The sequence below is a fragment of the Lissotriton vulgaris genome, chromosome 10 (assembly GCF_964263255.1).
Source record: "Lissotriton vulgaris chromosome 10, aLisVul1.2, whole genome shotgun sequence".
NCBI classification, from domain to species: Eukaryota; Metazoa; Chordata; class Amphibia; order Caudata; family Salamandridae; genus Lissotriton; species Lissotriton vulgaris.
Window position 1 is genome coordinate 237,204,516 of NC_141698.1, and position 15,335 is coordinate 237,219,850.

At 43.3% G+C, this 15,335-nt stretch overlaps 1 protein-coding gene across 1 annotated transcript in view; it reads left to right on the forward strand.

The window, feature by feature from the left end:
- ABCF2 (ATP binding cassette subfamily F member 2) overlaps nt 1-12,788 on the forward strand; it is a 216,381-nt gene extending 203,593 nt beyond the window's left edge. Inside the window, exon 12 of the mRNA XM_086939750.1 lies at nt 12,236-12,788. Within this exon, the coding sequence (XP_086795876.1) occupies nt 12,236-12,361 (126 nt within the window). The 3' untranslated portion in view covers nt 12,362-12,788. The remainder of the gene's footprint in view (nt 1-12,235) is intronic.
- Nucleotides 12,789-15,335: the final 2,547 nt, after the last annotated feature.

A 15,335-nucleotide genomic window follows, 5' to 3' on the forward strand; every position in this document is an offset into this window, starting at 1 on the left:
GTTTCATCGGTCATTGGTGATGATGAAAGAAGCTATAACGCTAGCACCACAGAGGGTGCGTATAAGGTGCAGCCAAATAACCACTCGACTCCAAGATTGGACTCAAGTTTAAATCAATTAAAGCGAAAAGTCAGCAAAGAGAGAGAGGGGTGCGATCCCTGGTCGGACTCTCAAATCTTTCTGGATAAGAATCAAAGCATAACATCTTGTAATGTAAAGCAAGACAAGCAAACAAGTGAAATTGGCTCTAAGCTAATAAAGCCAATAGCTGTAACAACGGAGGTACAAGGAAACATTTCAAACAAACAGCACCAAAGTAATCTATCAACCCAGGAACTAGCAAATAATAACCTAATTGAGCTATCCAGTGGGTCAAATCAGGATGTAGAAAACAAAGGACATTCAGCTTCGCCCAATGGCCCTGACACTGAGCGCCGTCAGGAACCAACAATAATAGAAATTTCAAGTATGTCAGTGCCATGCAACCCACCACTTGCAAAAGGGTCGCTACACAAAGGTCCCTCGTATACACAACATGAGGAACATCGAAAGCCAGCGACTCGTGATGAACACGCATATAGTAGACCTACGTCAAACACTGATGAAGCAAATACACGCAAGCAAGCAGGAATGAGTGGTCTCAGCCAAAATCTGGAATCCATAGTGCACTGGGTAATATCTTGGAAACCTCAATCAAAACGTTGAATATGCAGTCAGACAAACTAGACATTCAAATCCATCTAATGAGTACAATAGCAGAACACATATCCAGTATAAACACAAAAATGGATACCTTGGGAAATCTGTTTGACGTTTTTCGGGAGCAGTCCCGCCCCTGGACCCAGGTCCCAAACTGCACTTGCAGCCCAATACTGGAAAAGTTAAAAGATTTGCCGTCAATGCTCCGAGACATCCTACATGAATGCAAGTATGCAAATCTGGGTGCCAATAGTATATTAAATGAAAGAGACCTTATCGCTCGGCAAAAAGATGCACACAAAGAAGTAACACCAAGCCCGGATAAGAGAATGGTAGACCCGACAACATTAGCAACGCAACAGATAATAGATAAAGAACCGAAGCAAAATTTGCCATCTAAAAAAAAACTTGATGATCAACAGAGAGCAAAATATTACGGGAAACAGTTCAGGAGCCCGGAATAGTACAAACCATGAAACTTTAGAAAAAGATCGTCACGAACAGGACAGCGAAAAAAATCCGCACACCAAACAACCGCTAACCAAAAGGCAGAAAAAACGTGCAAGGAAAAATAGAAATCAACTATCAAACCGCATGCCTGCCACTAATCAAGCCTTGATTAATTTCCCGATCTTTGACTGTCAAACCATTATCTAAAGCCAAAGAGGGAAACGTGGAGGGATCACATCAGTTGCCAATGACACCAAAACCCCAACGCAGCCTTCGAAAAAACAGTGCTACTGTAAAAGGGCAGCAATTAATGGCCAAGGATAAATGTTGCAACGACTTAGCACAAATAAAAAGAACAAGAGTTTCAATAATATTTGAGGAGATCATCTATGCAACAAACTCAGACACAGATGACTCAAATAAGGATGAACAGGAAATCCTAGCCACATCCTTAAGTGGGGCGGACGAGTCTGGAAAGTATCGATAATGATCACCCACAATTGAACAAAACACTAGGAAGTCCTAAGAACGAATCAAACAACAATGGGAACAATCTACGACAAAAAACTTGGGCTAAGCAACAAGGTACCAACTACTATACAAGGAAACAAGAGCATAGTAGACACGAGTCTATCAAGCACAGAGTCCAAAGGGTAGTGACCAAAGGTCCAGACAATATATATAAAGATCCAGACAATATATACAAAGTTACTTTAAACCCTGAAACAACTGAGTAACAACGTTACCTCCAAAAGGGATAAAACCAAAGCAAGACAAGTCATAGCAACAGCTGACCAGAATAAGCCTGATAAACTACAAGTAAAGATTATTACCGAGCAACATGACCAACATCAGAGCATTGGACCAGAAAAGGCTACAAGGCCAGGTCCTAATTCAGTGAACATCGTTAACGATCGCACACCGAATATAGAACTAGGCAGACACAAAAGAACAATTCCGAGAGTAAAAGCTAAGGAAAGCATACAACCAGAACAACCAGGGAATGATAATTATAGTCAACAAGTTAATAACACAAGGGATGAGGCAAAGAATAATGGAAGCAATAAAATAGGGAGAACTCGGCCGCATGACACACGCATGGTATAAAACCAACAATAACTGGAAGGATACTTTTTATACCTAATTATAAAATGCAAGGTACGCAAGATTATCTAAACTGAGGAAACATCTTACATCTAACATCGGCTATCCCGAGCCTCAACCATATAACGTCCGCAGACTTATTGGCAATTGAATTCATCACCCTTGGAAACAACACAGCCAAGGAAGGCACCCTCACAACTTGGAGGAGCACAAAAACAGCAGTTACTCAACGAAACTAAGAAATTTGAGGAGTGGGGGATCTCGCTCAAGGAAGATGCAACGACAGGTTACCCCTCGCCCCTATTAAGGAAGCGCACCAAATTAGGAGATCACACTGGGGTAAGCCGATATACATATTCGGTACTGCAAGGGGCAAGGGGTGCAGACATTTCCAAAATTGACCAACAGAACAGACCAATGCGAGACCACCCAACTGAAGACTGAATCCCAAGCAGGGCGCATAACACCGGACATAGCATAGTAAATGTCCTTTCTTGGAACATCGCCGGTGCCAAAGAAATCCTAAACAACGACAGGAAAATGGACACCTGGATTACTTCTGACATCACTGCCCTGCAGGAAACATGGCTAACAGAGCCAATTGACGTTCCTGGTAGAATCAGTTTCCATGTCAGTGCAATTCGCACTCAGCGCTATGGTCGAGCGAAGGGGGGTCTGTCGGTTTATATAAGTACTGCACTAAACGTCAAGGCCTCCCAACTAGCAGCCTCCAAGGCAGACATGCAAATAATCAAATTTGAGAGGGTATCGGAATCATTATATTAATCAACATATACCCCCATTCAAAAATGAATGTAATATCAGGTTTCCGTCTTGAACACCCAGAATGGGAAATAATCCTGACGGGCGATTTCAACGCTAATCTTATACAGCTCCCAGAAGAGGAAGACAATATTATGGCTGCCAACGAATTCTGGGCGGTTGAAACACAGGAGATCCCGCCAGCCAAGAAGACCGACCAAGTCGGAAAACAGTTGATGTGGGCCCTGGAAAATCAGGGGTTGCGAGTACTAAACGGAAGAGTCAAACAGGATAAACCCCCCTCAATCACCCACATAGGCCCAAGCACAAGTACAATTCTGGACTATACCATCGTCTCGCTTCCTCTGTTGGGGTTAATCAAAAACTTCCAAATTCAATGTTCAGTGGATAGTGACCACTCAATGCAGCATATTGAGATTAACTTGGCACCGTTTAAACATCCAAAAGCCCGAACAGCTGGGGAAACAACAACAATCGACCTGAAGCGTTTAAGGTGGACGACTAATTCATTACCACAAATAGCCAAAGATGCTAAAAACTTACTTCAAACCATAACCAACGAAAGTGACCTGTGTGCAGAAACATGGACCGCCATTTTGAAGAAACTACCAAAAACTGGAGCCAACTTGAGCAAGAAATCCAACCAAAAGAAATATGGTCAGTCCAGCAAGACCATAATATCCTTAAGAAGGCGTCTGTGGAAGTCCATGAGGCAAGCAAAGGGTCGCAGTTCACACTCGCCCGTTTGGCAAATAATTCGATTAATCAGGAAACAATATAAAAAACAAATTTGGATTGGAAAAAAAACTCAAGTCACTGACTTTTGGACCAAGTTATTACATAACATAAAAAAACCCGATTCCAGAGCATTTTGATCACAAGTAAATTCACTAAGCAGATCAGTTCAAACAATAAGCAGGACTTGTGTTACGGAAAAGGCATGGATTCAACATCTACTTGATACTTTTTCAGTAAACTCCTCGGTGCCGCCCACAATCACAGCTCACAACCCATTAAAAACAGTGGAACTAAAGACCTCTGACCCTGTAAAATTTGACAACTGGAGTGTCCATCAGCTACGTGGAGATCAGACATCCACTTCATATGCGGAATTTGATACATTGCAAATAATTAAGAAAAGCAGACAAGACTGTGCACCTGGACCAAATGGTGTCCCCCAGGCTATTTACAAGGAGGACCCTCAATTTCGGGCACGCAAGTTAAACATCCTATTTAGGTCAATAAATAACACGAGTCGGCTTCCAGAAAGCTGGAGTGGGGCGATTATGAAATCGATCTACAAAGGAGGAGACCGCAAAAACCCATCTAATTACCGTCTGATAGCACTCATCGATGCAGAAGCAAAATATTATGCATCCTTGGTGCTAATTGACCTTCTAAAATGGTCTGAGGATAATGGGAAGATTCCGGTAAACCAGACTGGGTTTCGTAGGGGTACAGGCACCATGGCCAATGCCATGGCATTAAGTTTAATCGCCGAAAAAAGTATGCAAAACCATCAAGCATTGTACTCCTGCTTTGTCGACTTCAAGGCGGCTTTTGACCGCGTTAGCAGTCAGTTACTCTGATGCAAGTTAAAACAGCAGGGCCTGCCGGATAAAATTCTAAATCCCATAATGGAATTATACACAGACACCTGGGTGCAGGTAAAAATTGCTAATGGGCATCGTCTAACACGGAAGATCAACACATACGACGGATTAAAGCAGGGTTGCGTCCTGGCCCCCCACCTTTTTAATCTGTTCATGGCAGACCTAACCACAAGGTTGGATGGGATTAACGCCCACCCGCTGCGGCTAGGAACATTAAGGCTGACACATCGCTCCTATGCCGACGATGTGGTGCTCCTAAGTCAGACAAAAATAGGTCTGCAACGCCTCCTGCATGAACTGGCAGAATACACAAAATGCAATCTTCTTGAAATAAATAGCCAGAAAACAAAGATCATGATACTGACTCGTCAGCGCAATACGCTGCCAGTCTTTATAATAGACAATAAGAAACTGGAAGTTGTGGACAATTATAAGTATTTGGGAATACAACTGGACAGACGCCTTAACTTTTTTTTGCACTTCGATGTCATTGCAAAAAAGGGAATAGCCCTGTTACATGCATTCAACAGTATTTCCAAGCAGCTAAAAGGCCCTTTTTTTAATCCGCTTCCGACAGTCATTAAGGCCAAGTTACTCCCTACAATAGGCTATGGCAGTGTGCTACATTATGGCAGAAGTGCACAGCTTCTTGACAAAATTCAAATTAGAGTCTAAGCGGGTTTTCAGTTTACCGTTCAATGCCTCACCTGCGCAGGTCCGACTGGAGTTTGGCCTACAATCTCAAGAACTGCAAAAAAAGTATGAGACCATCAAATTCTGGTATGACATAAGGATGAACAGGGAAACAGAAATCAACCTTGCCACGTGGGAAGCAATGCTAAATAATCTCAACTCTCAGTATGCCAAGTATCAAACTATTAAACACCACTGGGTATGGGCTCCCAAGCAGCAAGGCCAAACCCTGCCTTATGTATACTACAAAACAACTGCCAATGCTGCTAATATTAATCACCTTATTTATTTGTCTCCCTCACATACGAATTAAACACTATTTTTGCAAGATCTGGTTTTCATGAATCAATCTTTTTGATTTTTATTTTCTTTCAAATTGTCATTTTTTTTTTTCAGTCGATTTTGCACATTTCAAAAAACCTTTCAAAAAAACATAATATAGACATACATGTTCTCAATCACTATTATACCCCTTCATGTCATTCATACACACTATCTCTAAAGATCTTTATCTACCATACTCCACACACACTCACACTAACATTCTAGTAGCAAAAATATTTTTTATATATACAAATTATATACAATCCTAGAAAGACCATAGAATACAATTTGAGGAATAAATCCATATAATACAAGTATCATCTGTTATTTTTATGGTTTAAACATAGCCAGGTCTACGCGTTTCGAACTCTCTTTAGTACGGAGTTCTCATCAGGACCGTAAACTGTAAATGGAGAAAAGAGAGGGGAGACCCTTATTATTTGTTTATTCTGACATGAAAACTGTTCTGTGGCTCAACAACCACCTCTCCCTCTGACCTCTCTAATAGTCATTCTGGTTTTTAAATCCTTTAACCCCTTCAATGCTCATGACGAGCTCAGCTCGTCATGAGGCACAGTGGAGCTGTGCTGATGACGAGCTGAGCTCGGCATGAACAAGGGGCTTTTCAATAATTCAGCACTGGAGGAAAATTGCTCTAGCAGCCAAGGTGTTAATCACCAACAATTGCGGAGCGGGACCACCTGAACGGTAAACGTACATTTTAGCATTTCACTCGTGGTATCACAATCAACAACTTCCAAATAGAATCTAAATGTGACTCACTTATTTAATGTGGTTGTTCATCTCACTCTGTGGGAGAGAACAGACATTTTATTTAATGATTGGTTATAACGTTCTAAATTAACTTGCTGATTTATACTATGTGAGTTTGTTCTTACCTATTAGAAATTCTTAAGCGCCCAAACAATTAGTGTTTTGGAAAGGGTATATCAGGGACACTACCGCGAAGTGCCTGCAAAGTAAAACGAGATTGTCTCATTCTAGTTGTCGCGGAATCACGAAAAGGAAACGGCGTGATATCCATGACTGTGTCTAACGGGCCGTATAGAGACCGCGCTTGCAGAGCTCTTAGTACTGCTCACCTTTCGCTCGTTCCGTTTCCTGAATGATTCACGGTCCGGTCCATCAATCCCGGGCAGTCTGTGTTCTTCCGCGTGTGTGTCTAGATTTTATCTACATCACGTGGTTTCTGCCGGTAAACGTGGGCGCCATCTTGGAATGGGTGAAATTCATAGATAACATGTCATTCCTGATTATTATTGTTAGTTTGTTGTGTACTAAATTATGTTTTGGTGATTTCTTGTTTTGTAGCCAGAAAGGGGCATACAATAATGGCGATTTCGTTGGAGTAAGGGGCTGCCATTTTATTCACCCATATTGACCGGGGACTGGACCTCGCCTCTCCTGGACCAAGCTCAGGAAGCTCAAATGTGGGTCGCCTTCTTTATTCTAAGTACCCCATTCCTTGCCTTCTCAGAACGGGGCCTCCTACTTCCTGAGCTTGGTCCAGGAGAGGTGAGGTCCAGTCCCCGGTCAATCTACGTGAGTAAAACAATTGTTATTTTGTGCAATGAATATAGGAGGGACAAAGTTGTCCTATTTACGCAGAACTCATTTTGTTTGTTTGTTTTTTAGATGTGAGACACATAAGTGACACGGAGGAATAGTAACATGGAGTGTTCCATTATATCCCTTTATTGATTTATTCACATGTTTTTTGATTTATTACTAATTCACGCAGTAGCAAATACTTTGAAACAGAGGCCCTGAAGAAAGCCGTGGGATCTCTTTCCCTGTTGGCTGAAATATGTCAGCCCTTTTTGCAGTTATATGTTAAAACTGCTTCTTTGCACTGTTCTTGTTTTTAGCTAGGGAAAGGTCAATATTCATTAAAGTTTCTTTTTGACTCTTTACCCTATTTTGAGTCACCGCTTGTTTCTTGTTTTGCACTGCACATGGTCCCATCAACATTATATTTTCATGGTTGAGAAGTGATTGTGGGCGTGACCCAACTTCGTGTGGGCAGTGGAAAAAGTCTCAATGATCAAGAGACATACCATCCCACTCTGGATGACCAAGTGAGAACATTGATCATGACAAAACTTTGATGGGAATCCAATGTTTGTCTGAGTCTCACCAACAATCACTTGCGTTTGTTTCCTTGGTTTTCTGTTTCCTTGTTTATAGAGACTAAATGGGATTAAATGTCCTGACTCACTTCGCAAGGAGTTCTTAATCTTCTTTTCTTGAGTTCTCATGAGCTCCTACTTAGACCCCCAGGTTTTCTTGTTATTAACACCAATTCTAAACATAGACTGTACACACTGCCTTTGAGCAGATGCCACTATTGAAAATTGAGCCACTATTAACTTTTTTGGGAGCATACACTTACTATTCCCTGTAAAGCAGCTACATGTTGTACATTTCACACTTTTACAAAGCATTACTGTGTAGACAGTCATATCCACTAAATACAGGTTGACCAAAAACAGTTCGTGGAACATTATTCTAAACATCTGCCTCACCCGCTCACAAGCTACTGCTTAAGGTGAGAGCACTGCTTTTCGGGTTGTACAAAGCATCGCCTCTACCACGTCACATGCTACAAACGGAAAATGTTACCTACAAGTTATTGTCTGCTTTTAGTCCTGTAGATTCACATGCCCACTCTCCTCCTCGGATGCACACATATTTCAAATGTTTTCTCGTAGAAGCACATCCTCTCTTAATTCTTTCTCAATGCACTGTAGGCATACACTGTCTGCTTCACTTCACTGGCTTTCACTCACCCTATAGGGTAGAGAAACAGTCTAATGTGGAATCTTACCTTGAGCATTGTGGGTTTTGGGAAGGGATCATGATTCACCTTGAAACCAAAACTTCTACTTTGAAGATAAATTACTTGCAACAACTGCCCAAACACTAGATGGCAGGAGTGTGCAAAGCATATTAATCCACCTCTCTAAAAACAGATATTTACAGTTAAATAACAATTTCTTTCTTTTCCACTGTTGCTGCGGCTTATAGAAATTCCAGGCTACTGTGACAGTGCTCTTAGTGCAGTGCTGCCTCTGCTCTGATGGAGAGCAGAGAGCACAGCCTCTGGCATGAAGGGAAAAGGAAGGCAGAGATGGCAAGTTAAGGTGTATTTTCAGATAACTGGGGTGGTCGTGTGGTGTATTGAAAAGGGTTGAATAGGCACAAAAGTTTGGTAAGGAAGGAATACGTAAATTCAGATAGTGGAGAGGGTGTTTATCGAACCACCAGGTACTCTTTTCTTTTTAATTTGGGAGGGGGTGTCCGGATGACAGCTTTCTTTGTAGATGGATGTGATGGCCAGAGGGTGATTTGGTGGAGGAAGGTAGGACACAAGTTGCAACAGTGCAGAGGGCTGTCAGGTTATGGCATGGTGTGTGTGGCTTACCTTAAATTCCTCTACCCCAACATAACTATTGAAACCAGCGGCAGCTGATTTAGGGGACTATAACCTACAATTATAGACGGGTAACCGTTGTTAATAGGATGTTTTTCATCTCTGGGTTCTGAGTTATATAAGATGACTTGACCCTCACTCTTCTTGTCTATCACTCAGTAGCCAAGTTTATTCACTGTGGCAACTACATATTTCTGCATGGGTTTTTCTGGCAGGATATGCGACTGTCCTAGGGTAGAAGATTAGCAGCACTGGTAGAATAATAATTCAACATTGACTTGATCATGTAGATTTCAGAACTTTTGTATTTTGGCTATGACTAGAAATAACATCCCTGTCCCCTCTTCTGCCCAGAAAGTGGTTGAAGAAGGAACTGCAAGGTTTAGGCTGGTATAGTGCCGCTAATGCATATAGTAGTCAGCATGCCCTTGATGGGGATAGCCCTATTCTAGAGTAGCTCAGGCGGCATAGGACTTTCATTTCAAACATCAGTCTCTTTACACCCCGCAGGATAGAGATGCCTGCTGCAACGGCATGCTTCTATTAGTTGGCAGTAAATCTGAAGTATTTTTACTCTGAGCATCTTTAGAATTACTTTAGGAAATATATAAATAACTGATCACCATCTGTAACGGCCGGATTCTCGGACCAGATAGGATCAGCTCCTCAGAGCACCTCCAACCCAGCCGGAACGTAACCACCTCCCTCCTCAGGACCCATCTATCCAGGCACCTGGGTACCTACCTGAGGATGAGGAACTCGCAATATACAAGCTCATATCATCAGAAACACCACTAAATCTAAAGGGATTACTAGGAATACTTACGGATTTCTAAGGACGTCCATGCCCTACACCACACTCGTACCTCATAGTCTCGCGACCACTAGGTCCAGACTAATCTACCCTGGGGCAGTTCTGATTATTTACCATTACACACTGACCACAGTCAGTGCTCACTCGGCACCTCCGCAATCCTGCGTGCCTACACACTGGTCTGCAGCCCTAGTGCTCTCTCCCTCACAGCCCGGTCCACAATCCGGCGAACCTACACACTAGTGTTCCTCCCTAGTTTTCTCTCACTCACAGTCCGGTCCACAATCCGGCGGACCTACACATCAGACTTCCACCTGGTGCTCTCTTACTCACAGCCCGGTCCACAATCCGGCGGACCTACACACCAGGCTTTCACCTGGTGCTCTCTTTAACGCCGCTTACCAACGACGATCACTTTCCTATGAATACCTTTGGAAGGAATCTCTCATTGGCTACTCGGGATATGATACTACAATATTAGGAATTACCACAACTTACCAAATTAGGAGATGTGCAATCTAATCTTCACATCTAGGGGCCCCTCTCTCCCTCATTGCTCAGTCACTACTTACCTGACCGGGAATTACATCCGTTCATGAAAACAATGCCTGACTAGAAGAACAGGTTACCCTGATTGAACAAGAATACGAAGCACATGCTGGTTCACTAAGAACTGGGGTATCTTTATTACAATAACAATAAAATGAGAATAGACACATACACAGATCTGCGGGTCTCTGTAACTAACAGGAACTGTAAATAGACTGCACACCACTGAAAGAAAAAGGATTAGACATATAACAGGGACAAGGTTAATATATAAAGATTAAAGAACAATATCACCTAAGGAGTGTGGGGACTTGCTCTAGCTGTCATCTGGGCTCCTCTCTCGTCTGTGTCTTAGCTCGTCTTGGATCCTCTCCTGCACTCTTGGACACACATCTGTGCTGATCACTCTGCACTGGATTCCTCTCCCCCACGTACTCTCTCCACCTTCCAACTTCAGTCTAATTGTTTCTGCCGCTCTGATAACCGTTCGCTCCACTAGCTTCGTCACTCTGTCTGATTGTCTCCATGCCAATGCCCAATTCACTGCAGCTGCTCCCACTGATTAATCCACAATATAACTTCAGTCTCTTCCAAAAGGCATTACTTCAGACTCCAGCTATTCACAACTCCTCCTGATAAGTAACTGCTTCTGACTGCTTCCTTCAGTTCCAGCTCACTGACTGTCCGTCTGTCTTCTCTCTGTTCCAAGCATCTTCTGTCTCTTCTCCTCCTGCAACTGCACTCCTCTCCTCTGCTCCAATTCAACTCAAACTCTTTCTGATTCTCCACTCCTTCTGCAACTCCACTCCTCTCCTCTGCTTCAATCCAACTCAACTGCTTCCAGCTCAAACTCTTTCCAGCTCAAACTCTTTCTGCTCCTCCAACTCAACTAACTAACTCCGCCTCTGCACTTCACTAATATAGAATGCTCTTCCCTCATGGAAATTTCCAACAGAGGGCTGCCTCCCACCGAATTCCTGTGCCAGCTCCAGGGCCCCTCGCGCAACCGCAGTGACCATCTGCATGTTACGTCTGGGCCCACGAGACAAACACATTCTTCCGATAAGAACCAGTCCTGGCTGGTTTTCCCCTAGCAGACAACAGGCCTAACTATAAACATTACCTTTACCCTGCAAGCATCTCAGCTCTGCAGGGACAGAAAGCAAAATGGAGTCTCTCTAGTTCTGGGCCTTGTAGGCCTGAGAAGGATGAAATAACCCTTAGCTCTGTCAGAGTACCTACACAAACCATACCAATATGTAATATAAAGTCAGGACTACAAAGGACACATAATTATGTCAAAGCCAATAGGCAATAAATGGATTAGGGTCAAGAATAAGGGATCTATCATCATATAAAGCAGCTATCCTCTTCTAGGTCTGGAAGAAAGGGCTTAAAAGGGCCAACACAAGGTAAGAATATAGATGTTAGCAAGCTTAAAGTCATCATCACTCCGAAATAGAGCCAAAAACCATGTCAGAACACCATCTTAAAACCTTACAATCCTGATTGAGGTGTCTGCTCATATTTAAGACCTCTGCTGGTCCTCTGGGCCACGTTTGCACCACATACACATCCCGGTCAAATAACGAGGGAGGAAGGTGCTTTTATGGTTTTCTAACCCTTGCTCTGTGTTGTAATATGGCTATTTAGGGGGTAAGAGACAGGGTTTTATGTGGGTCTTGAATGACAGTTACTGTGCTTGTACTACTGCCTTTGGTATGTTACTGAATGTTGTCGTTCTTTCGGCAGGTTGCACAAGAGATCTGGGTGTGTGAGAAACAGACCATCACTAAGTGGAAAGGGGATATCCTTTCTTACAAAGATCACTTGAAGTCAAAATTGGTTCGAGAAGAACCACTTTCCAAAAAGGCATGAGCCCCGAGAGGAAGCTGGAAACAATGCATTGATGGAGCAGGATCAGAATGCCTGTATACTGATGGGACTATCTTGGAGCAACCAGATTCATAGCTCTTCTGAAAACGGTGTATCTGGATTTCTTGTCTAAAGGACTGTTAGCATTGTTGCTGTAATCCTCTATTTCCTCTCCTGCGCTCTTACTCCTCACCAGGATAAACCTTTTTACAGGAACATCGCCTGCCTTCTCTCAGAAATGAATAAGACTGCTGAATCTAGCGAATATGTTGGGAATTAGATCTCCTAAACTATTATTTTGCTTCACTTCAAAAACTGCACTTCAGAGTGTCTCTCTGACTTTTGGTTTTAATGTTATTTAACTATGTACATTACTGTTCAGAAGTTAAGAGAAACAATTGTCCGTTGAATAAAGAAAAAAGAAAACCTCTTTGAATCTCATCTTGCTTGTGCAATTCAGTTGGGTTTTAATTGTAGGCCATGAGCACAGTTGATTTTCTTTTTCTTGTATTATTGATTTTCTCCATGGGGCTCCATCAGTATTAACACACTCTGCATTTACCCCAACCTATGGAAATTGCGTATCTCTCACTAACCTATGCGATCGTATTCCAAACTTCCAACAATTTGCATTGGAATTTACACTTTTGTCATACTGCTGCCTACAGAATCCTGTTGCCTTACTGCACCTACCTCCTGCCAACACACAAAAATAAAAGAAAATAATATGGTGAAGGATTCTTGTACTACCATCACACCAGCTAGGGCACTTTAAATTTGCTTTTTATTCTGGACAGATTAGTGTTGTGTATATATGTCTGTGAGTGTGTTATGTTTGTAGCATGTGTGGCTGCAGATACACATGCTTAGCATAGTTCTACCATCTAGTATTGTGCTTGGGCATTTACAAGTTGGTTCTCTTCAAAAGACTTTGCGTCTTAAGATGCAATGTGATTTCTCCTCTAGACTAACATAGTGCATGGGCATCGGCTCCATATTATATTGTTTATTTTTCCCCACCATTGGGTTCTGACATGCACCAAGTAGGCTCTGAGTTTCGGTGTAGTACGCATGGTTTTGTCCAATCCTTTTGGTGTCCTTTCTCAATTCTATATGTTCGTCTCCAGTGAAAGTCATTTAACTCTATTTAGCAGTTGTTCCCCAATGGCTTTGGAACCTAGCCCCTTCGGCGGCCGGAAAGACTTCTCCAAGAGGCATCCTATGCAGCAACAAGCATGGGTGGTTTAACTAGTTCCGTGCTCTTGTCTGTCAACAGCCGTCTCGAGCACTACCTCGCTGGTGCTACGCTCGTCCGTTGGCCGACGCAGACCCGCCCTCCGATTAAAACTCCTGTGGCGGAATTCAAGCTGCAGTCAAGGAGTTAACGGTCACTGTTCCAGTACTGCCCCCAGTGCTGCGCTAAGTGCCTGTGGACTAGTAACCAGCATGTCTGCAATCTCTGCCTGTCTTCTGACCAGGACAACATGAGCTATCCAGTGTGCCAGCCATTCAGGTCAATTAAGTCTTTGCTAGTGAAGGAAGCACTGGTGGGCATGCACCATGCAGCAGGAAGACATATGGGATACCTCCGATATCTTTTGGAAGTTGGAAGACCTTTTCCTTTGGTGCCTGTGAAGAGGAAGAACCAGGACCGTCAGGGTTCCCTTTTGGACAGATCAGTGATCAGATAAAGAGAAAGAGGTGTTGCCCACACCAAAATATTGCCCTTGGATGAAGACTACTCTGAGAACTGTGAGTACAACTTATGACATGCATAAGCCCATGCTAATGCTGAAACAGCACCGCTCTCGTGGAAATAGGGCCTCAAGACCCGAGAATGTTGTCAAGGACAAAATTTGACATGTTCCACCGCCCCTGACACGGTCTGCTTGGCACCGATCAAAGCCAACAGAGGGTACGCCAAACCTTCCATCAAAGATGGCCACACCCTGACATCTGCTCCAACACTGAAGCACCTATTGGGTCCAAAAGCATCAGGCCTTCTGACCACCTATCAAAAGCCACATGAGCTTCAAAGCATACACCAGCTACCACCATCGGCGTCTAAAACTTCATCTGCTCCAAAAACTGCATTGGTCCAAATGGCAGTCAACACCTAAGCTTCCCTCAACATTGAAGCTATGCTCTGCACCCAGACTGAATTCAGCTCTGAAACTGCGTCCTCATTGCGGGCACAAGGACACTGGCAAGGAAACCACCAGCCACTTTTCAGAGAAGGAGGCTAAGGGCCTTATCCTTGAGCAGCTTTAACAAGAAGTGGATGCTCACCAGCAGCACATCTTAATTAACCTGCTCAAGGGGAAATCAAACCCTGGGTCCCTCCACCATTGGAATTTGTACCCTGGAGAAGGAAGCTTAATATCCATGAAGAAACTGCTTCGATCCCCTCTAGACAAGAGCCGCCACCTAAAAAGCATAGGGGGAGGGCAAACAGCCTATTCTCCTCTCACGCAGTCCGCCTCCACTACCCCATAAAACTTTCCATTCAAACCACTCCATCACCAATGGCCATGCCAGTCTACACGAGCATCCCTATAGACCTTTTATACTGTACAATCAACCAATAGATATTCAACCAACAGACCACTCATAGGTGGGCTATCTTATTGATGGAACAGGGGACACTGTTTAAGAGTACTAAACTGTCCGGACTTCCCTTCCAGGGGACACCTCATCATACCATGAGGTGATCAAGCATGTGACCATTCTCCCTAAATTAGACATGCATCTAATAAGAGGAGGGCAATTTTTGGTTGAGACACTCAAAGTCTGAGAGGTTTGTGCAATTCCTCCCAGTGCTCAAGGGAATGAGTTCGCTCTTAAACTTCAAAGACCCTGTTAGATCCAGGGTAGTCACTCCACTGGTGGCGAAGTTTAAGGCTTCGCCAAATAATCTAACATGCATTGACCGATTTCATCAGAATTGTGGTTCACACAGTCTGTTAGCACACCTCTG